Below are 25,271 nucleotides of genomic sequence, written 5' to 3' on the forward strand. Positions count from 1 at the left end.
TGTTTTTGTAAGGACATCATTCTTCTATGGGTTTGGAGGAGGGGTACTGAAGTCAGGAGTACTGGATTGTATTCTAATAACTTATCTTGTAGCAGCCATAGAGATAGGTCACCCCTTGAGGAAGAGGACAAGATATGCTCTGAGGAAGTGGATTCTTGGTCAGTCATCCAAGGAGGAGGGTCTTGGGCATGTGGAGGGGGAGACTCTACCTCTATTAGAATCGCCCTCTCTTGGATCTAGACCTTTAAAAGGGAACTGTATGGATATGAGATTCAGAATGGGGACAATAAGATAATGTGGAAGACAGAATAATGGCACCCCCAAAGATGTCCATATCCTAATCCCTGAAACCTTTGAATATGTTACCTTAGCATGGCAAAACAGACTTTGCAGATGTAACTAAGTTAAGGATCTTAAAGTAAGGAGATTACCCTGGATTATGTGGGTGGACCCAATGCAATCACTAAGGGCCCGTAAAAGAGGGAAGGAGGAGATCAGAGTCATATCTGCCAATAGAAGCAGAGTTTGGAGTGATGAGGCCACCAGCCAAGGAATTCAGGAAGCTGGTAAAAACAAAAAGGCAATAAAATAGGTTCTCTCCTAGAGCCCACCAAAAGAATACAGTCTTGCTGACACGTCAATTTTAGCTCACTAACTTCCAACCTCTAGAACTAGGAGTTAATAAATTTGTGTTTCTTCAAGCCAAAAAAAAAACAAAAAACAAAAACAAACAAACAAAAACCTTAATTAACTTCTCAATGTTGGTGTGGCAATATCTTACTTTTTCAGAAGTTATCATAACTCAATGTAAATTCTCCACAAGCCCTAATTTTATTTTATTTCCCCAAATTTTTGTTATTTGAAAAAAAATCAGCATTTAGAATGTCATATCTACCACCCAACAAGCTTTCAGTTGTTGAAAGATACACTGAAATAAAGTGTTTAATGGGATATGATAACCATCTTCTTGTTTTTTAAATTACTTTTTTTTAGAAATGGAACATCCAGTTGGCAGCTAAAAGCTTTTCCCTCAAATTCCTAGAATCAAGGTTCTTTCCATAGTGTATATGGTATAATCAATTTTTTAAAAGTAAGAACTGATAAAGCTAGAAATTAAGTTGGTAGCAACTATTGCCAAGAAAGTGAATAATTTTTTGATGTTCCCAAGAATATGCTCTGCTGCACAGAAGTCTGTGAACTACTGACTCTAAGATTAAAACACTAATATGCATCTGTTAAATGGATAAGCTTCTCTTTTCTTACAGTCAGAAGACATTGAATCCTTGATTCCTAAAGGATTGTCAGAGTTTACAAAACAGCAAATTCGCTATATTTTGCAGGTGAGATGGGGTCAAGAGTGGGTATGAGATCAACAATGACAACTAGCCAAGGATGCTTCCATTAATTAAGAACAGAAAGTTCTAAATAAAAATCCTGTTTCACAAGAGTTGATTATACTTTGATTAAACAAGTGTTGCATTATAGTTTGTTCAGACTGTTACTCATATCAAATACCTTAGCATTTAGTTAAGCTTTCTAGAAGTACTGTTCTCTGCCATGGAATGGCCCTATTCTCTCCTCACTGCTATAGCACAACTTGACTCTAATTTATAGCTTTGCCCTTATCTTCTCCATTTTCCATTATACCCCTCCCCATCCCAGCCCTTGTTGGTGAGAGTTGGGAAAGACCAGTGCCTTGCTTTTTCTGATTTGTGGAATGACAGAGACTACTGGAGCAGTGAATTTCCCTACAATAAAGGAAGAAACAGAATATAGGTGCTAAAGGAATATGGCTCAAGAGTACATCTTTTTGCAAGAAAAGATTGCAAAGATAAATGGATCAAGTTTTTTTCTCACTCTGTAGATCTCTGTTTTTAATTGGTATATTTAGACCAAGTTGTAATTATTGATGTTAAGACTAGCTCTGCTATTTTTATTTTTTGTTTTCTGTTTGAGGTTTCTTTGTTTTGGGGGTTTTTTTGGGGGGGGTTGTGTTTTTTGGTTGTGTTTTTTGTTTATTTCCTGTTTTCTTGTCTTGCTTTCTTACGGATTAATTGAAAATGTTTTAGAGTTCCATTTTTATTTATCTCTGGTACTTTTGAGTGATCTCACTATAGCCTTTTTTTAAATAATAAATTTATTTTTTCTTGGTGTTCAATTTGCCAACATACAGAATAACACCCAGTGCTCATCCTGTCAAGTGCCCCACTCAGTGCCCATCACCCATTCACCCCCACCCTCCGCCTTCCTCCCCTTCCACCACCCCTAGTGCGTTTCCCAGAGTTAGGAGTCTTTATATTCTGTCTTCCTTTATGATATTTCCTACCCATTTCTTCTCCCTTCCCTTCTATTCCCTTTCACTATTATTTATATTCTCCAAATGAATGAGAACATATAATGTTTGTCCTTCTCCGATTGACTTATTTCACTCAGCATAATACCCTCCAGTTCCATCCACGTTGAAGCAAATGGTGGGTATTTGTCGTTTCTAATGGCTGAGTAATATTCCATTGTATACATAAACCACATCTTCTTTATCCATTCATCTTTCGATGCACACCGAGGCTCCTTCTACAGTTTGGCTATTGTGGACATTGCTGCTATAACCTTTTAATTGGTTGCTCTAAGAATTACATTATATATCCATAATTTATCCCAGTGTATTGGTGTCAACATGTTGTCAGTTTCAGTAACTGTAGAGAATTTTGCTTCCTTTATCACTCTTTACTCTCCACATTTATAACATAATTATCTTAAATATTTCCTCTTTGTGAATTGAGTTCCACTGTTAGAATTTATGCTTCAACCATCAAATATAATTTAGAAAATGCAAGAGAAGGAAAGCCAACTTTGTTTACTGATATTATTACTTCTGATGCTATTTCTTTTTGATGTTCTAAATTCCTTTCTTTATCATTTTATTTCTCTTCAGAAACCTCCCTTCACTCTTTTTTTTTAGGGTGGGTCTGTTAGTGACAATGTTTTTTTCAGTTTTCACCATCTGATAATGTTGTGATTTCCCCTTCATTCCTAAATGTTATTTTCATTAGATACAGAATTTGTAGCTGACAGTTCTTTTCTTTCAGCACTTAAAAATGGTTTGCTATGTCCCTCTGGCCATTAAGATTTCTGATGAAAATTATGCTGTCATTTAAATTGTTATTACCAATAGTTAAGATTTCTCTTGCTGTTTTCAAGGTTTAAAATTTTAAAATTATCTTTAGTTTTAAGAAGTTTGACTGATTTGTCTGGGGGTTGATTTCTTTGGGTTTATTCTGTTCCAGATTTGCTCAACTTCTTGAATCTATACTTATGCTTTTTGCTAGCTTGGGGAATTTACAGCCATCATTTCCTAAAATACTTTTTCAGCTCCACCCTCTTGCTTATTTTTTTCTAGGATTTGTGTGACATGTATGTTAGCTATGTCTTATACTCTTACAGGTCTATGAGGCTCTGTTCAATTATTTTCCAGTCGATTTTCTCTCTGATGTTCTGATAAAGTACTTTCTAGTCCATCCGTTGAGGTTTTTGGTTTTTTAGCTAGTGAGTTTTACAATTCTAGAATTTCTATTTAGTTATTCTTTACATCTTCTATTTCTTTTCTGAGATTTTCTGTTTTGTGGCTTAGACTTTCTATTTTTAAATCTGTTTGTAATTTTTTATTGGATTATGTTTATGACGGGTGCTTTAAAATCCTTATCAGACAATTCTAATATTTGTTACCTTGATGTTGGCATTTGTTAATTCTTTTTCTTATCAAGGTAAGATTTTCCTGGTTCTTAGAATGACTAGTGATTTTTTAAAGATTTTATTTATTTATTCATAAGAGACACAGAGAGAGGCAGAGACATAGGCAGAAGGAGAAGCAGGCTCCATGCAGGGAGTGCGATGTGGGACTCCAGGATCACGCCCTGAGCTGAAGGCAGATGCTCAACCACTGAGCCACTCAGGCGTCCTGATTAGCGATTTTTTAAATGAAACCTGGACATTTTGAGTGTTATAGTTCTGAATATATTCAAATCTTCTGTTTTAGTAGGCCTCTTTTGGTACTGAAATAACAGAGGATATGGGGGCACTGTTTGTTACTGCCAGCTGGGTGTGGAAGTCCACCCCACTTAGCCTTTGTTGACATTGATCAAGGGCGGACCTTCTTGTTTCTCTTGGGCAAGGATAGAAATTTTGATTTCCTATGAGGGCCCCACTGATTTCACCATGGTTTGGATGTAGAAAGGTGCCTCATTACTGTTTTCAAGTTGGCCTCCACTGACACTGCAAGGTTGGTGGCCTCATTTCTGTTGAGCAGTGATGAAAGTCTGGATTCATCATTGAGAAACCTCTGACATCACCCCAGCAGGAAGATGAAGCCATATAATATTACTACTGGATAGCATGAAAATCTAGGCTCCTTTCATACTCTCAACTGAACAACAGTGCTTGGGGTTCTCATTTTTTCCCCAGTGGGGTGAAGGTTCCCTATCTCCACCCTGCCTTCTCTAACACCAACCTGGCAAGTAGTGTTGGTGGACCTTTTTAGAGCCTGGTGAGGGAGAAAGTCCTTCTTGGCCTTTGATGGTTTGGGTCGAAATAAAGTTGAAGGTTATTCTATGTGGTGTTTGGCTGGAATAGAGTGGTTATTATCTAAAAGTTCTCTGCCTTGCTAGGTTGCTCTTTCATTGGTCCCTTGGCTAGAGAAAGCAAACTTTTCTAAAGACTTCTGCTGTCTGTATCCAGTGGGGTTTCTGAGTTACTGACTTCTCCAATACTGGCTTCTGTGATACATGAATTAAAAAGAAAGCCCAGGAACTCACTTCTGTGTTATTTTGGGGGTCACAATGTTCCTAACCAGACTTCCTTCTTTCCACCTTACTGTGTCTTTTTATGTTTGTTTTATACATAGTAATGTCCAGGGCTTTTAGTTATACTTAGAAGGAATAAGGAAAATATTTCTACTCCATCTTGCCAGAAATGAAGTTGCTTGTTTTTAAACCCATTTTTAAAAGAAGTGAGTTTAATCTATTGAAAGGGATTTTCTTCCACCTCTTTAAATTTGAGATGTTTCTATACTTCAAGGTTAAACTTAATTAGTATTATCTTCTCACCTCAGGAAAAATCCCGGCATTTGGCAGCATACTTAGGATATGCATTTTATTATTTATCATAGCTATGATATCTTCAGGAATACTGATTGTAACATACTTGTAATAACATATTTGTGCATGTTAAAATGCCTTGTATCACTATTCTGATATTGTTATATAAAAAATAAATCTGTTAATAAGTTTGCCTATGGGAAAAGAAAAATAAGACTACTATCACTTATATTGTCTGTAACTGCTAGTAAATACAAACCATCAATCCTTTTCTTCCTCCAGATGAGGGGTATGTCTGATAAATCACTCCGGCTAGTGCTGTCCACATTCAGCAACTTACGGGAGGAGCTTGGACATCTTCAAAATGACTTGACAGTAACACTTATTTTGATTTTTCTTTACAAAGCCTTCCTAGTTCCTAATTTCCTAACATAGAAATGAAGTCATTTAGTCTAACCTTTCAAAATTTAATACAATGCAGCAATATTATGCTCACCCAGACATAGTTATTGTCTTGAAAAGATTAATTGAGGTTCAAAGAGGAGATAAGAGCTCTCCAATGTCAACATGAAAGTTGGGTATGCACTTATTATTTAGTTTACCACTAAGGTAATTTAATACCTATAGCCAGGAAGTATCTTGAAAAATTAGAATAATATAACTCATTGAATGGGAATTCCCCCTTTTTTTCTGTAATAATAAAGCATACTCTGAATTTCTCTGAATACTTGAAAACTTCTTTCTCAAGGAAGTTAACCTTTTCTATTTTCCATTTTAGTTGGTGTTCTTGGTGCCATCAGCTATATACATTCAGAATACCTTCCATATAATGAATAACTCCCTGAAAACTGCAGTGTGTTATTTCATTTCTGGGTTCTGATGAACATATTTAGACTCCAAAAAATTAACCACCTGCTAGGGTTAACAAGGAATCTTTGTAGATTGAGACAAAACATTAAAATAATTTGAAGATTCTGCTTCATTGAACTTAGAATTAGTTCATCAAAAGGTCTCTTAGAATGCAGGTTTTTTAAGTTTCATCCATTTGTATCCTATATTTTGCCTGACTGTTTAGAATTCTGTTTTATCAGGCAACTGCAAATGAAACAAGTGCTTATTTAAGCCTTCCAATGTAAACGAGTCTTTGTATTATGTGTTGACAAGTTTCTGTAATTCTGTATCTTAAGAAGTAATTTTGCTTTTAGTCACTGGAAAATGACAAGGTAAGACTTGAGAAAGACTTGGCATTCAAAGAAACTCAAATAAAAGAGTATGAAGAACTCTTGGCATCGGTGAGAGCAAATAATCGCCAACAACAGGTAAGTTGATATCTTCATTGATGATAAACTAAATTGATAGCTTTTCATATCCAGAATAACTGACACCTTATAGTTATGACATACAATCCAAAAGGAATTAAAGTATTATGGAAAAATTTATTCATATGAGAATTGAGTGGCTTTATTTCCAATGACTGAAAGCCTTCTCATAAAAACAGATAACCTTGTATACTTTAGATATAAAGTATGTACAATCCACAATTATCTGTGCTGTTGGGTAACAAGAATTGTATAAATATTTAAAAGCTAAGTCCACTCATTTAATCTACTAATGTGTTGATAAAAAAAAGATTTTGTAGGTCTTAACACACATTTGTGCAGCGAATAAGTGAATTAACTCTAGAAATACTTTCCAGATGTCTGAGCAGAGATAATTTCTAAGAAATTGTAATGAGTCTCTAAGGCTTATCCTTTCCTAATCTTCATGTTCATGACAATCCCAATTTTTTTTTCTGTTTCTACACAAATAATCAGTCATTTTGGCACCTACTAAAAGGCAAAATAAAGTATTGTCAAAGAGCATCAAGAGTCAGATTACAAAATTGAAACACTGAAAATTCATCCAGTCTTGATTCCTTCTCAAAATAAGCGTATCAGACTAGGGGCAAGAATCTTTTTTCATGACTGATTTAACTTACCATTTGAGGATAACTAAGAGAACTGGGCATAGAAAAATATTTGCTTTATTCCATTGAATTAACCAATTAAGAGAGCACTCTCCTGCAAAAAAATGTGGAATCCTTTTGTCTTATTTACTTTGTCTTCTTTATAGCAAGGATTTCAAGACTCAACCTCAAAATGTCAAGCTTTGGAAGAAAACAATCTCTCTCTTCGACATACACTATCAGACATGGAATATAGACTAAAAGAACTGGAATACTCTAAGTGTAATTTAGAACAAGAGAATAAAAATCTTAGAATACAGGTATTAAATTTTATTTTAAATATATGTTATTGCCTTATTTATACCATTGTATAGTATATATCCTTTTCCTTTTTTAAAAAAAAGACTTTATTTGAGAGAGAGAAAGCCAGAGACAGAGCATGAACGGAGGGGAAGAAGCAGGGGGAGAAGCAGAGAGAGAAGCAGGCTCTCCACTGAGCAGGGACCCCAACAGGGGGCTTGATCCCAGCATCTTAGGATCATGACCTGAGCCAAAGGCAGACGCTTAAACAACTGAGCCACCCAGGCACCTTTATATATCCTATTTCTCTTGAGAAAATACATGGACTGCTTTCTGATGATTTCATGTAGTTATGTCTCATCTCTCTACCATTTGAGCTGTATAGCACAATTCCTAAAAATAGCTCTTATTATTTCAATGCCCTTACTTAATCATGTAATTTTTATCTAATAATAAGTCTTATAATATGTATTTTCTTCATAACTATCTAATTACAGAACATTATTTTGCCTTGTGTAGGTTTCTGAGACTTGCACAGGCTCAATGCTGCAGATGAAAATGGATGAGATTGGCAACCATTACATGGAGATGGTAAAAAACTTAAGAATGGAGAAAGATAGAGAGATCTGCAAGCTAAGGGTATGTTGATCCTATAATGCATAAATACACAGGTCAGCACAAACTTTCTAATAAAATAATGATGGTTTCAAGTGTAAAGCTACAAGGAAAAAGCAACTGAAGGTAGAGTCAGGAATATGACATAGAACCTTTTGTTTAAATACATATTACTTTGTGTAGAATATTGCAAGTTGTTTTCTAATTTAGGTTAATCTTTTCTAAAAAAGCAAAAGACATAAAGTTCGGTGTTTTGGTTTATTTATTTTTATTTATTTAATTATTTATTAGTGGTTGAGAGGAACCCTTCATGATTTTACTTAAAGTGTGCTTGTGCAGTCAAGAGCAACATTTGAGATTATCTAACAAAGCTACTGTTTGATTTATTAAAAATCCTCACTTGAGGGAACCCTGGGTGGCGCAGCGGTTTGGCGCCTGCCTTTGGCCCAGGGCGCGATCCTGGAGACCCGGGATCGAATCCCACGTCGGGCTCCCGGTGCATGGAGCCTGCTTCTCCCTCTGCCTGTGTCTATGCCTCTCTCTCTCTCTGTGTGACTATCATAAATAAATAAAAATTTAAAAAAAATTAAAAAAAAATCCTCACTTGATCTTGAAGGATGATATAAATAGTAAGAACTTTGTCATGCACAAGGATAAGAACAATGTTGAATTATGTAAGTGTAATTCACATCAAAATTAGTGTGATATTTGTGAGAATAAGTATACATTGCCTTATCTTGTAATTCTAGATCAAATTGACTAACTCTTAATTTACTGATTCCTACATACAGTTAAATATACTTAAGTATTAAATGGGAAAAAACAATCATAGTTTTTTCTCTCCAAATATCATGGTAGAATTTCTTCCAAAAAACAAAATAAAACAAAATATAATTTGTGCAAGACTGCCAATTTTTCTAGCAGATTTCCTTCACTTGTTTCTTTTTCATCCCAACATTACTAATAACACTTTAACTGAACAGCCATTTATGCACCCATAATGTAGCAAAGAGGAAAATGGACAGGATTTGGAGTCAGAATAACTATCTTGGAGTTGCAGCTATGTTGCTTACTAGTTGTGGGACTGTATGTCATGTAACCTCTCCCTTAATCTCATTTACCTGTTTTGTAAATAAGGATTTTAATAATACTTATTTCACAGGGCTTCTGTAAGAATTGAGATAAATCATGCAAGAGGAATATTTTGTGAACTGCAAAACACAATATAAAATTGGTTATTATTAGTGAGTTTTCCTTAATTTGTATTTGAAGGAATCTAAAGTACCTATTTTCTTAGCTTTATTTTAATTCTTGTTGCTTAAGACTGTTACTTAAGTACTGCTTAGCCCTAAATAGTAAAAGCCATCTTTAAAAAATTGAGAAATTCCTAATTAGCATTTTAATTTGTATTTTCCATTCCTCAAGCTCTACAAATGTTTACAACTATTGGTACTTTGATCTTCATTTCATAACTTTCTGTATGACTTTGTAACTGAACCTCTTAGAACTCAATTACCTATTTCACAAATCAGATTTAGAATTCTTCTTTATTTCAAATCACTAGACTCAGTTAAATCAGTACCAAAAAGATGTTTCAAGAAGAGAAGGAAGTTACAGTGAATTTCAATTCAAGCTTCATGAACTGACAAGCTTGCTGGAAGAGAAGGATTCCCTTATAAAGCATCAGTCAGAGGTAAGCATCAGTCAGAGGTACCATACAGAGGTACAGAGGAACTCAGTTAAGTATGATAAATATTTCCCATGAACTAGAGAAGGGCACATTTCCAAAACACACTTTATTCATGAAGTAGAATGTAACTGACTGTGAAGAAATAGAAGATTCATATTTTAGGAGATATAATTCAAATGAAAGCAAGAAATGAAACCAAAAAAGAGTGTTATTGTGCATTTAATATTTTTAATATTATATCTTATTAGCAATGAAACTCCCAGTATGACTGTGAGCTCTTTACTCTTTATTAGCTGCTTTAGCAAAGGACTGTTTTATATTCTTTGTATCTGTAGCATGTGGCCCAGGATCTGTTATAAAATGGTGGCTAATGTTACATTGCTGTTATTGAACTAATGTTGCTTGCAGTAATGATCAGTGATAGACCTTCTGCTAGGAAACAATACCTACTTCCACACTGAAGTTTCAGTACTTGTAAAACATACATTTTCAAGATTCTTATGAAAAAAATGTTCTCACCTTTGTCTTGAGAACCATGCCCATTCAATATCATGTTATCCCTTAAATATAGAAATTCTATGCCAGTTAGTGAATTCCTGCACAGGCATATTATGTAACTTATTAGGTACCATGAAGCAATAATATATGGTATTCAACAGGTGGAATTGGAACATTCTATGTCCAAGCTAAAAGGGAAGGAAAAAAGCAATTATTCTTAGTAACCTTGTAAAATGATGAAACATACGCCTTACCTCATGTTTCTACAGTTTTGAAATAATTATATTTTCTTTTATTTGTAAGGAACTTTCAAAGTTGAGACAAGAAATTTATTCATCTCATAACCAAATCTCCAGTGGTGGAAGGACTACTATCACCACTAAAAAGTAATGTATTTTTAAATGAAATTTGAATATGACTTTGGCTATTATTTAATCCCAGTTATAGCATGTTTAATTTATATATATTATATATATTTATATATATATTTATATATATTATATATATATATATTTCTAGTTAGTTAACAATAGTATAATATTAGTTTCAGAGGTAGAATTTAGTGATTCATCACTTACATATAACTCCCAGTGCTTTTATTTAAGTACAGTTGACACACAAAGGTACATTAATTTCAGGTGTACAAGGCAGTGATTCGATTTCTGTCTATGTTATGCTTTGCTCACCACAAGTATAGCTACCATCAGTCACCATGAAACATTACAATATCATTGACTATAATCACTATGCTGTGCCTTTTATTCCTGTGACTTATTCATTCCATAACTAGAGGCCTGTATCTCTCATACCCCTTCACCCATTTTGCCCATGCCCCAGCCACCTGCTTTCTGGCAATCATCAGTTTGTTCTCTGTATTTATAGGTTTGATTCTGCATTTTGTTTAGTTGCTGTTTTTAGCTTCCATATATGAATGAAATGATATTTTTCTTTCTTTATCTGACTTATTCCACTTTACATAATACCCTTTAGTTCCATCCAGTTGTTGCAAATGGCAAGATCTAATCCTTTTTTGTGGCTGAGTAATATTCTATTATATATCACTGCTTCCTTATCTAGTTCCCTTATCAATGGACACATATTGCTTCCATATCTTGCTTAAATAATGCTGCAATAAGCATAGGGGTGCATATATCATTTCAAATTAGTATTTTTGTTTTGTTGGGTAAGTACTCAGTAGTGGAATTATTGGATCATATGGTATTTCTATTTTTAATTTTTTATGGAAACTAAGCTGATTTCCGTGGTGGCTGTACTAGTTTATATCCTCATCAACACTGCATGAGGGTTCCTTTTTCTCCACATCCTTGCCAACACTTGTTATATCTTGACTTTTTTATTTTAGCCATTCTGATAGGTGTAAAGTGATATCTTACTGTGGCTTTGATTTGCATTTATCTGATGATCATTTATGTTGAGCATTTTTCATGTGCCTGTTGGTCATCTATCTTTCTTCTTTGGAAAAAGAAGTTCCTCTGACCGTGTTTTAAACAAATTGTTGGTTTTTGGGTATAGATTTGTATAAGTTCTTTATATATTTTGGATATTAACCCCTTTTAAAAAAGATTTTATTTATTCATGAAAGACACACAGAGAGAGGCAGAGACATAGGCAGAGGGAGAAGCAGACTCCCTGTGGGGAGCCTGATGTGGGACTCATTCCCAGGACCCTGGGATCATGACCTGATCCAAAGGCAGGCGCTCAACCACTGAGCCACACAGGTGCCCCTGGATATTAACACCTTATCAGATATATCATTTGCAAATATATTTTCCCATTCAGTAGGTTGCCTTTTTGTTTTTGTTGATGGTTTCCTTTCCTGTGCAACATCTTTTTATAGCTTATTTTTTCTTTTCTTTCCCTTGCTTTAGGATACATATCTAGAGAAAGTTTGCTATGACCAATGTCAGAGAAATTAGTGCTGTGTTTTCTTTCTCTTTTTTTAAAGAGATTCATATCTGTATGTAATGGTAAAAATACCTAGAAATGGCAATATTTTTTGTATATTTTTTATGGGAGTTGGATTTGCCAACATATAGTATAACACCCAGTGCTCATCCCGTCAAGTGCCCTCCTCAATGCCCGTCACCCAGGCACCCCGACACCCCGCCCACCTCCATACCACTACACCTTGTTCATTTCCCAGAGTTAGGAGTCTCTCATGTTCTGTCACCATAACTGATATTTCCCACTCATTTTCTCTCCTTCGCCCTTTAATCTCTTTTACTATTTTTTATTTTCCTGGAAGAATGAAACCATATGATTGTCCTTCTCCAATTGACTTACTTCACTCAGCATAATACCCTCCAGGTCCATCCACGTTGAAGCAAATGGTGGATATTCGTCGTTTCTAATGGCTGAGTAATATTCCATTGTATGCATATACCACATCTTCCTTATGCTTGTATTTTCTTCTAGGATTTCTATGGTTTTAGGTCTCACATTTAGGTCTTTGATGCATCTTGAGTTTATTATTGTGTATGGTGTAAGAATGTGGTTACATTCTGTGTGTTGCTGTCCAGTTTTCCCAATACTATTTGTGGAAGACTGTCTTTTCCCCTTTTGCTTCCTTTGTCATAGACTAATTGACCATATAAGTGTGGGTATCTTTCTGGCCTTTCTATTTTCTTCCTTGGCATATGTATCTGTTTTGTGCTAGTACCATCATGTATTGATTATGTACTTTCTAATATATCTTGAAATTTGGAATTATGACATCTGCAACTTTGTTTTTCTTTCTCAAGATTGCTTCGGCTATTTGAGGGTCTTCTATGGTTCCATAAATATTTTAGGATTATTTGTTCTAGTTCTGTGAAAAATGCTGTTGTGTTTTTAAAAGGGATTGCATTATATCTGTAGATTGCTTTGGGTAGTATAAGTATTTTAAAAATATTAAGGCTCTCAATCCATAAGCATGGTATATGCTTCCATTTGTGTTGTCTTCAATTTCTTTCTTCAATGCTTTACAGCTTTCAGAGTACAGTCTTTTACCTCCTTGCTTAAGTTTATTTGTAGGAATTTTGTTCTTTTTGGCACAATGAAAATGGAATTGTTTTCTTAATTTCACTTTCTGCTACTTCATTACTAGTTTATAGGAATCCAGCAGATTTCTGTACTTTGATTTTGTATCCTGCGGCTTTATTGAATTCATTTATTACTTCCAATTGTTTTTTATGGAGTCTATAGAGTTTTCTATGTATAGTATCATGTAATCTACAAATACGGAAAGCTTTACTTTTTCTTACCAATATGGATGTTTTTTATTTCTTTTTCTTGTCAGCTGTGGCTAAGACTTTCAGTACTAGGTTAAATAAAAATGGTAACAGTGGACATCCCTGTCTAATTCCTGATTTTAAAGGAAAAGCTCTGTTTTTCACCATTGAGTATGATGTTGGCTGCAAGTTTTTCTTATGTGGCCTTTATTATGTTAAGATTTGATTCTTCTGAAACTCATTTTGTTGAGTTTTTTTAAAATCATGAACAGATGTTGAATTTTGTCAAATGCATTTTATGCATCTATTGAGATGATTATATAATTTTTATCCTTCCTTTGTTGATGTGGTGTATCATGTTGATTGATTTGGGAATATTGAACCATCCTTCCATCCCCAGAATAAATCCCAACTGATCATACATAGTAAACGATCCTTTAAATATATTATTGATATATTATTGAGCTTCCTAACATTTTGTTGACAACATTTGTATTTATGTTCATCACAGACATTAACCTGTAGTTTTCTTTTCCTGTGGTGCCATATCTGGTTTTGGTGTCAGGGTGATACTTGCCCCATAAAATGTATTTGGAAGCTTTTATTCCTCTTTTCTGAGAATAATTAGAGGTGAATAGGTATTAATAATTTTTTATAATTAAAATTCAATTTAGTTAACAATGTGCATTATTAGTTTTAACAGTAGAATTTACTGATTCATCAGTTGCATATAACACTCAGGACTTATTACATCAAGTGCCCTCCTTAATGATCATCACCCAATTACCACATCCCACCACCCTCCTCTCCTTCAGCAACCCTCAGTTTGTACCCTATAGTTAAAAGTCTCTTATGTGTTCCCTCGGTCTGTTTTTTTTCCGTCTCTGTTTTCATCTTATTTTTCCTTCCTTTCCCCTGTGTTCACCTGTTTGTGTCTTAAATTCCACAATAAGTGAAATCATGGTATTTGTCTTTTTCTGCCTTTTTTCAATTTACATAATACACTATGGTTCTATCCACATGGTTGCAAATGGCAAGATTTCATTCTTTTTGATGGCTGAGTAATATTCCATTATCTATATCTATACCTATACTTATACCTATATCTGTGTATATAACATCTTTTGGTCCATTCATCTGTCAATGGATGTATGGGCTCATTCCATATTTTGGCTATTGTGGATATTGCTGTTATAAATAAACATTGGGGTGCATGTGCCACTTCAAATCACTATGTTTGTATCCTTTGGGTAAATACCTAGTACTACAATTTCTGAGTCATAGGATAGCTCTATTTTAACTTTTTGAGGAACCTCCAAACTGTTTTCCAAAGTGGCTGCACCACTTATCATTCCCACCAACAGTATGAGAGTGTTCCCTGTTCTCTACATCCTTGCCAACATCTATTGTTTCCTGATTTGTTAATTTTAGCCATTCTGACTGGTGTGATATGGTATCTCACCGTGATTTTGATTTGTGTTTCTCTGATACTGAGTGATGTTGAGCATTTTTTCATGTATTTGTTAGTCATTTGCATGTCTTCATTGGATAAATGAATGTTCATGTCTTCTGCCCATTTCTTGACTGGATTATTTCATTTTTGGGTGTTGAGTTTGAAATGTTCTCTCAGATTTTTTGGTACTAGCTCTTTATCTGATATGTTATTTGTGAATATCTTCTCCCATTCAGTAGGTTGCCTTTTAGTTTTGTTGATTGTTTTCTTTACTCTGCAAAAGATTTTTATCCTGACGAAGTCTCAATAACTCATTTTTGCTTTTCTTTTGCTTGATTCTGGAGATGTGTTTAGCAAGAAGTGGCTGTTGCTGAGGTCAAAAAGGTTGCTGCTTGTATTCTTCTTTAGGATTTTGAAAGATTCCTGTCTCACATTTATGTCTCTCAACCATTTTGAGTTTATTTTTGTGTATAGTGTAAGAAAGTGGTTGAGTTTTATTCTTCTGCATGTGGCTATTCAATTTTCCCAACATAATTATTGAAGAGACTCTTTGTCCATTGGATATTCTTTTCTTCTTTTTTGAAGATTAGTTGACCATACAGTTAAGGGTCCATTTTTGTGATCTTTATTCTGTTCTATTGATATGTCTGTTTTTGTGCCAGTACCATACTGTTTTCATGATTACAGCTTTGTGATACAGCTTAAGGTCTGGATTGTGATGCTTCCAGCTTTGATTTTCTTTTTCTACATTTCTTAAGCTATTCGGTTTTTTCCTGGTTTCACACAATTTTAAAATTGTTTGTTACAACTCTGCAAAAAATTCTGGTGGTATTTTGATATGGATTGCTTTGAATGTTTAGATGGGTTTGAGTACCATAGACATTTTAACAATATTTGTTCTTCCAATCAATGAACATGGAATGTTTTTCCATTTCTTTGTGTCTTCTTCAATTTCTTTCATAAGTGCTCTATAGTTTTCAGAGTACAGATCTTTTACCTCTTTGGTTAGGTTATTCCTAGGTATCATTGTTTTTGGTGCAATTGTAAATGGGATAAATTCCTTGATTTCTCTTTCTTCTGCTTCATTGTTAGTATATAGAAATGCAACAGACTTCTGTGTCTTAATTTTATATCCTGTGACTTTGCTGAATTCCTGTATCAGTTCTAGCAATTTTATGGTGGAATCTTTTGGGTTTTCTACATAGAGTATCATGTCATCTGCAAAAATTGAGTTTGACTTCTTCTTTACTGATTTGGATGGCTTTTCTTTTCTTTCTTCTTCTTTTTTTTTTTGTCTGATTGCTGAGGCTAGGATTTCCAGTATTATGTTAAACAACAGTGGTGAGAGTGGACATCCCTGCCATGTTCTTGACCTTCGGGGGAAAGCTCTGTTTTTTCCTATTGAGAATGATATTCACCGTGGGTCATTTATTTATACTCTTTATGATGTTCTGGTATGTTCCCTTTATCACTACATTTGAGAAGGTTCATTATTAAGAATGGATGCAGTATTTTGTCATATACTTTTTGTACATCTATTGAAATGGTCATATGGTTCTTGCCTTTTCTTTTATTAATGTGGTTTATCACACTGATTGATTTGCAGATGTGCAATCACCCCTGCAGCCCAGGAATAAATCCTGCTTGTTCATGGTAAATAATCCTTTTAATGTACTGTTGGTACCTATTAGCTAGTATCTTGGTGAGAATTTTGCATCCATGTTCATCAGGGATATTGGTCTATAATTGTCCTTTTCAGTGGGGACTTTGGTATGGGGATGAAATTAATGCTACTCTCACAGAATGAGTTTGGAAGTTTTCCTTCCACTTTCTTTTTTGGAACAGCTTCAGAAGAATGGGTATTAATTGTTCTTTCAATGTTTGGTAGAATTCCTCTGGGAAGCCATCTGGCCCTGGACTCTTGCTTGTTGGGAGATTTCTGATTACTGCTTCAATTTCTTTGCTGGTTATGAGTCTGTTCAGGTTTTCCATTTCTTACAGTTTGGGCAGTTTATATGTTTCTAGGAATTTATCCATTTCTTCCAGACTGCCTAAATTTTTGGCATATAATTTTTCATAATATTCTCTTATAATTGAATTTCTTCTGTGTTGTTTGTGGTCTTTCCTCTTTCTTTCATGATTTTATTTATTTGGGTCTTTTCTTTTTGATAAGACTGGCTAGAGGTTTATTGACCTTGTTGATTCTTTCAAAGAATCACCTCCTAGTTTCGTTGATCTATTCTACTGGTTTTTTGATGTCTATGTCACTGATTTCTGCTCTAATCTTTATTATTTCTCTTCTCCTGCTGAATTTTCACATTATTTGCTGTTCTTTTCCAAGCTCCTTTAAGTGAAATGTTAGGTTGTGTATTTGAGACTTTTCTGGCTTCTTGAGGCAGGCCTGTACTGCTATATACTTCTCTCTTAGAACTGCTTTTTGTTGCATCCCAAATGCTTTGAACTGTCATGTTTTCATTTTCATTTGCTTCCATATGTTTTTTTTTTCAAACGTTTAAGAGGTTTTTTTAATTGTCAAAAGGCAGAGGGGAATAACATGAATGAAACCAATTCTCTTCATAATATAAATCTCCTTTAAGGCATGAGGTGAACGCTTTTAATAGTTTGCTTTTTTCATAGTTGGTTGCTTTTACAATCTAATTAAAAATTATTCTTTGTACAAATATTCTGTCTGTGATGTTTAATCTACCCATCTCTCAGAGCAAGGTACTGAGGTACAGAGTTAGTAGACAACTTACCAAAAACCTAAGAGTAGAACTATTACTAAGCCCAAGTAAAAGGAGAGTTCATTCTGTGTTTGCTACAGCAGGCTCACTACTTGATAGGACTCCAGAGCTTGCCACAGCTCTCCAAACAGTCGTTGAGTCTTGAACAAATTGCTATGAAATTGCATCTTCCCTCTAGCATCAAGGAGAAACCAGAAGAAGGGTTTAATTCTACTTTCATTTCCTGGATGTCCTATTCATTCTTTAGTAGGATGTTCTTTTGTTCTTTAATTGTCATGTATTTGTTCTTTAACCTTCATGTATTCAGTAGGATGTTCTTTAACCTTCATGGTCCTTCCAAAATTTTTCTTGTGGTTGACCTCAAGTTTCATAGCACAGCGGTCTATGCTATGATCAACAGGATGAATATTGATGCACCTTGCTTTCCAGCATTAGCTGAAAATTCTCGCCCCCTACTCTTCAGTGAGCCCTCACAGAAGAGCAATCACTCTTGTTTGTCTCCCCAGTCTCCATCAGAGCTCTGTGTTCATCCTACCTGTTACAAAACTCCAAATTTTAGGGACTACCATGGTGCAGACCAGAACTACTCTTCCCAGGGAGTGTCTGGCCATATTTCTGCCTTTTATTGGAGCTCTCCCAGGAAAGTTGTGGCACAACTATATGGTTCAAAGTTTATGGCAACACAGAGCAGAAAGCAGGCACCTAGATTTGCTGTTCTCAGCCAGGTTCCATGCTCCTTTGCCTGGCAAAAGTGCCACACTTAGGTGCCACCAATTCTTCTCGTGACCCAGATCTTCAAACCATGATGTCACATCTGGGATTCTACTCTGCTTCCCCACCATTAAGCCAGGCATGTACCCCACTGTATCAGACTTCTGAAAGTTCCAATTCTGTAGTCCATTGCTTATAATAATTTGTGGTAGCCTCCTTAATCAACCTTCCTCCCTTCTGCCTTATCCTCAGCTATATCCACAGGATTCAAGTCTCTGCACCTCCTACCTTCCAAATAGTGGTTGCTTTTCTACTTATAGACTTGCAATATTTGTTTTCTTGGGCCTCCAATTGATTTCTCCTATATTTAGAATTATTTGATACCTATCTAGTTGTATTCAAGGGATGAGGCAAACTTAGAGTCCTACTACTCCTCTGCCATTGTAACTCCTTTCCATAATTCTTTAACTGGAAGAATTCACCTTTTAATTTTTTATTTATTTTCTTTGATTTTTTTTTTTTAGAGAAGGAGACAGAGAGTTAGGGATAGAGAGAGGGAGAGTGAGGCAGGGAGTAGCAGAGGGAGAGAGAATCTTTAAGCAGGCTCCATACCCAATGTAGAACCCAATGTGGGTCTTGATCTCACAACCCTGAGATGAAATCAAAAGTCAGATGCTTAACTGAGCCACCAGGCACCCCCTAGACATTTTTTTGACAATTAATTCAATTTTGTTACTAGTAATCAATCTGTTCAGATTTTCTATTTCTTCTTCATTCAGTTTTGGAATATTGTATGTTTCTTGGTATTTATTTATCCTTTTCTTCCAGGTTATCCAATACTTTGGCCTAGATTTTTTACAGTATTCTATATAATGCTTTCTAATTGTGTGGTGTCAGTTGTTACTTCTTTCTTTCCTGATTTTGTTTACTTGAAGTCCAATGTAGATCTTTATATCCTCCATTGTTCTCCTCATCACATTCATGCTTTCCTCTAACTTCTTGAATATACATTAAAAATATTTTTAATAGATGCAACCATGACTACTTATTTCTTGTATCTGTCATTCCTTGTTCTGTTTCTACTAATTTTTTCTCCTCATTATTAACCATATCTTCCTGCTTCATTGCTTTTCTACCAATTTTTTTATTGAATGCCATATATTATAATTTTACAACTTGAGTTCTGAATATTTTTGCTTCACTGCAAATATTCTGTGGTTTTATTCTGAGGTGAAATTACTTGGATACAGTTTAATACTTTCAGATCTTGCACTTAAACTGTTAAAACCTGCAGTCTAGGACTAATGTCATTCCAATACTAACACAATATTCTTTTGTAGTTTCTTCCTGACGCTCCCTGCATTAGGAGATCTTTCCATTCTGGTTAGTGGAACACAACCTATTACCTTCACTATGTGAACTCCAGGGATTTCCAGGCTGCTCTTTCCAATGGTTCTTTCCCCAGCTTTAGTAGCTTTCCCACATGCCTACACTAATCAGTACTCATCTAAAGACTTGTGGAGAACACTCTACAAGTCTCTTTTCTGTTATCTGTGTAGCTTTCTCCTGTCTGGTGTTCTGCCCCACACTGGCTGTTTTGGCATACCTTTACTTGAAATCCGGTCACTTCAACTTTGTGAGACTGAAGGGATTTATTTGGCTCTTTCCCTATCCTGTGACCAAAAAAATTCCTAAGTATTGAGCTAGGCACTAGTAGGGCTCATGTCATTTGGTTCTCTTCTCTAGGATCATTGTCTTATGCTCCCAGTGGTCCATAATTGCAAAAGCAGACATACTTTTTGCTCATGCTTTTGAAAATAATAGTAGTAAAGCTTCATACATTAAGAGGTATTTTCTTTTTAGAGCTAAAAGTCATTCAAAGCCAATTTAACTTAATATGGAGAATCAAACTAGGAGTCACTAAAAAGGAATGAGAGTCATTTTTTTGTGCAGCTGGTAAACTAACTTTTTTTCTGTATAGGTATAGGACACAATATCCAATCCTAGGCCTCCTTTATGATGACTATGAATATATACCACCAGGTAGAGACACACAGACTATTGTGATTGAGAAAACAGAAGACAAATGGATTTGTGTAAGTTCTTTTGTGTATTTCTAGTTCTATTAAGAATAGAAATTTGCATATATTCTATATATAACAACCTTCAAAGATGTAGTAAACTATCAAAGTAAACTCAAATCTTCCAGTTCATTTTTTCTCTTAAAGATTTCCCCAGGTTTTCCTTACTGATATTAGTATGAATTAAGAAACTTTAGAATGATTCATACACAGGTAATATAATATTTTTTAAACTGATTCTACTCAATTAAAAAAACCTTCATTTTTTTCTAAAGCAGGTAGAAAATATTATAGACAATTATGAAGGATAGTGTATGGAGAATAGGCATGTTTTAATAGAATTTGTCTTTCAGTCTTGAATGTGGTACTTATTACTATAGTTAGAAAATTTTCAGTATTTTGAAAACAAGGAAGTGTGTCTTTCTCAATTGACTGTAAGATCCTCCAGCTTTAAATCCCACAGTTATAGTGAGGCTGGTGAAGAATACTTTGTCATGTACTCTAATATCTCCCTTCTATAACATCCTCCAAAATGACCAAGTGACATGGACCTTAGCATCTTTTTAAGTAGGCCAATACATTGCTAAGTGATGCTGGTTATTAAAACCCTCTTCCTAAAAAGGAATCAATGCTACTAAAACTTCTACTTATTGTCTAATTATGGTCCTGCTAACCTTTAATCATCAAATAGGATATATTCATCTTAGTGCAGTGGCTCTCTATTGGGGCAAATTTGCCCCCGAGGGGACATTTAGCAATGTTTGGAGCTATTTTTGGTTTTCACAACTGGGGAATGGGTACTATTGGCATCTGGTGGATAAAAACCAGGGATGCTGCTAAAGATCATACAACAAATAGGACAGTCTCTCACAACAAAGAATTATCTAGGCCAAAATATTAATACTGCTGAGGGTTGGGAAATCTTAACATGACAGAATCACCTTGGGGTCTTTTCTTCTTAATTGTATACTCCTACACTACTGCCAAAGGATTTTTAACAGTAAACCATTGATAATGATGGGAATATATGATATCCCTCAAGTGTAATGGACATAAAAAACTTTGAGAATCACAGGTCTAAAACAACACAGAATCTGACTTTAACATTGAAAATGACAGACTTCATTATGTTAAAAACTGCTTAAATACTAAAAGCAGGTAAAACTAATTAATTTATGGTTATTAAAATCAAAAGGTGGTTATCTTTGAGGGCAGGTACTGATTGGAAGGAAGTGCTAGGAGGGCTACTAAGGTGCTAATGTGTTGTTACTTGATCTGGGTAATGGTTGCATATATATGTTCAGTTTGGAAAAATTCATATTGTTGTATACTTACATGTATACTTTTTCTATAGGTTTATTACGTGTGAATAAGTTTTAAGATGTCTATACTCTGAGGAGCAATAGATAAATATGCAGATGTCAATTATTCTGCAAAACCTTTTTTTTAAAAAAAATTTATTTATTCATGAGAGACACAGAGAGGAGAGAGAGAGAGAGAGAGAGAGAGAGGCAGAGATACAGGCAGAGGGAGAAGCAGGCTCCATGCAGGGAGCCTGACGTGGGACTCCATCCCGGGTCTCCAGGATCAGGCCCTGGGCTGAAGGTGGCGCTAAACCGCTGAACCACCCGGCCTGCCCTCTGCAAAAGCTTTTGAAGAAATTTTAAAATTGCAGATTTATAGTTAATAAAACACTGCAGACATTGTTAATAAATTACTGCAGATGTATAGTTAATAAAATTAAGTCTGTTAAATAACTCACTCTAAAAATGAAGTCAGTCGGAGAAGGACAAACATTATATGTTCTCATTCATTTGGGGAATATAAATAATAGTGAAAGGGAATATAAGGGAAGGGAGAAGAAATGTGTGGGAAATATCAGAAAGGGAGACAGAACGTAAAGACTGCTAACTCTGGGAAACGAACTAGGGGTGGTAGAAGGGGAGGAGGGCGGGGGGTGGGAGTGAATGGGTGACGGGCACTGGGGGTTATTCTGTATGTTGGTAAATTGAACACCAATAAAAAGTAAATTAAAAAAATAAAAAAAATAAAAATTGAAAAAAATAAATAAAAATGATATTTTAGTTGAATAAGCTGAAATATTTGCATAAACAAAAAATTTAAAAAGTTTTTATCTCTGAAGACCTTCTCTAATTACAATCAAGCCATCAATCTTGATTATATGGTTACCTGTTTTCAATGAAAGCAACCAACATTTGGAAACTTCCCCCCCAAATAATTTGAGCTTTGACATATGTTGCGTTTCTTAGGACATTAACAGATAATTATGTCAATCAAATGATAAAGGGTACTTGATGGCCTAAGAGGCAGATGACAGCAAGGGAAAGTCAGCATAGGATTTAAAATTTGTCACTCAGAGATTTGATACTGAAATTTAAGACTGGGAAGCAACTACTGCTACTAACCACATGTGCATCAATGTGAGAACTTGCCAAATGAAGGGTCTACAGAATAGTAGTCATTATTTCTCTCTCTGTTAAAAATGTGCAGCAATAAACATCAAACTTGATATCTGAAGGGGACTAGATACTGAAAGGAAGTTCAAAATATATTTTAGTAAGTTCACAGATGATAAATCTATATTTGTTAACAGATATGTTTGGACATATTTAGCCTCAAAATAAGACACCAAGTAAGAGGTCTACCCAATCTTCCCTTCAGTAATTGAAACATATACTTTGACTAAAGTCAGATAAACCATTGTTTCACTGAATATACATGTAAAAGTTACCACAAAATACAGTACATTTCCTTTGGTTTTATATACATATATATTTAAATCATTTTCTATAATTGTATACATACAATAAGAATATCTTAAATGAATTATGAGCCAGTTGTAAACTAACTTTCTTTTTCTTTTCTAGCCATGAATGGACTTCCAAATCAAAGGAGCTTTTGTGTCTACATTAGTACTTTATTTTCCATTACTAAGGGCCAATCAATAATTTGAACCATGCTACTACTCAGTGAATCTAATGAAATGAATTAGTTCTGCAGATGACAGTTTCTCCAGCCACTACCAGGCCTTTCTATCACATTTTTGTATTCAATATAGCAACACATTGTTTAAACTCCAATTCCAGACACTGTAGAACATAATCCACTGTTTTTCAATAGGGTGCTTCCTAGACACTGAACTAATTTGTTGGAGTAGAGATTTTACAATTTATTCCATTAGAAGATTTTCTCTGATATTAGATGTGCAATTCAGCTACAAACTTAAATACTGTTTTTTAACCCCCCAAAAAGAGGCAAGAATTGAGTTTTTAAAAAGTTCACTACATTGTATATATAGCATATATTTGCTTTTCTTACATTAAACTTCATGACTAAAAGAGATGCTCTATTACATGCTATTTAAACCTTTCAGAGATATAACTAAATCACAGGTGATGGTTAATTTCATTTATCGGGGAAGTAGGATAATATCTTTTAAAATAACTAAGTCCGCTAAATTACATATTATACTATTATGGTTCTAAGAACATATCAGTGGCTTGGCTTGGCAAATCTGTTCTTTTGAAGTAGATCATCTTCAAATGAGCCCACTCACTTCCTTAAAAATATGTAATACTATATTGTAGGAATGGATTGAAGGAAGGTGGACTTTTTTATAGAAGTATACAACATGTTACATTGAATTTTTGCATAAGGTTTAGAGAATAAGAACAAGAACAAATACTTGACACTTGTATCCTGTTTGGGAGAAAAAGATTTTATAGTATGCAATGCACTTAGAAGTTGGTTGATTAACTGGGTTCTAATGACTTTGCAAAGTGAACAAAACTATTTTCCAAATACATGAGTAGATAAGAATGAAATTTCTTAATTTCAAATCCTATGGTTAAAGTTAAGAATTGGTGAAAATTAAAATGTTTCCATTTGACAAAGTACAGATTAAAGCAATAAATATATTTGGTTTACATGTGATTGAGGCTTTGCATGAAATATCTCTAGATATCTATATAGTATTGTCATGCCTTACAATTATATTTTAATAATTATTCATTATACTAAGAAACTATTAAGATAGGAATGGATGAGGCATTACACTAAATCAAGCTATAAATGAGGAGATACATGCTTTTAATACTTTTATACAAATATTCAAATAGGTCTTGATATGAAGCTAAGAGCTTTATTATCTTAACATTTTGACTAAAATGTTAAGCTCCATAATTGGATTAAAACAATTCCAATTTTATTAATATTTTGTGATAGAAAATGTTAGTATTCTTCCTGAGCTATATAGTCCTTACATTTTCCCCTTTGGTGTAGGAACAACATGGCAGTTTCTCTTCTGCTAACTACACATGCATGTAACTGTAACAAAATTATGCCAAATTATCTACTCATTACATATGATATAAATGGAAGTTTTTAGTAGCCTGATAGAAAACTGTTGTCATAACTGTTTGAAAATTAAAACAAGTGTGATTTTCCAAAATGTTCTTAAATAAAAATAACAATGTCTAAAATTTGGGGCAATTAAGAAATTAACAGCTCAGTGATTCACTTGATCCATGCATAATTGAATGGGTATTGTAACAAGGTGCTCATTATACTTAACAAACTTAAATGTATGTATTCCTTTTCCAATTTGTGGTTAAGCTCAATAAAAATAGCGGTGGTTTTTTCCTCTCACAAGTTTCACACAGCTTATCTTTGAAAATTGCAAAGATATTGTCAAGTGAGAAATATCTGTTTATCTAATTTCTATTCCAGTATGTTTTGCTTTAGATATCAAATGAAATGGAGACTGTGCAATTACATGCAAGGTAATTTGTTTAAGTTTCTAAATAAAATATATGAAGTATCTGTATGGTCTTTATGGAAGTCCTAGTAAGAAACATATTTTTAGCTTTGCTGTATATTTTCATCAGGAAGTTA

The 25,271-nt window shown here is 34.4% G+C and overlaps 1 protein-coding gene across 4 annotated transcripts in view; it reads left to right on the forward strand.

The window, feature by feature from the left end:
* POF1B (POF1B actin binding protein) overlaps positions 1-25,028 on the forward strand; it is a 108,898-nt gene extending 83,870 nt beyond the window's left edge. For 2 of the 4 annotated variants that reach the window (XM_072817950.1, XM_072817951.1), the window contains 9 exons: positions 1,266-1,340; positions 5,373-5,465; positions 6,296-6,409; positions 7,203-7,355; positions 7,855-7,974; positions 9,515-9,643; positions 10,442-10,524; positions 20,258-20,372; positions 23,246-25,028. In XM_072817950.1, the coding sequence (XP_072674051.1) occupies positions 1,266-1,340; positions 5,373-5,465; positions 6,296-6,409; positions 7,203-7,355; positions 7,855-7,974; positions 9,515-9,643; positions 10,442-10,524; positions 20,258-20,372; positions 23,246-23,251 (888 nt within the window). In that variant the 3' untranslated portion in view covers positions 23,252-25,028. Of the gene's footprint in view, positions 1-1,265; positions 1,341-5,372; positions 5,466-6,295; positions 6,410-7,202; positions 7,356-7,854; positions 7,975-9,514; positions 9,644-10,441; positions 10,525-20,257; positions 20,412-23,245 lie in introns of those variants that run through there. The other 2 variants (XM_072817952.1, XM_072817949.1) reach the window with 2 other exon arrangements.
* Positions 25,029-25,271: the final 243 nt, after the last annotated feature.

The sequence above is a fragment of the Canis lupus genome, chromosome X, assembly GCF_048164855.1.
Source record: "Canis lupus baileyi chromosome X, mCanLup2.hap1, whole genome shotgun sequence".
NCBI classification, from domain to species: Eukaryota; Metazoa; Chordata; class Mammalia; order Carnivora; family Canidae; genus Canis; species Canis lupus.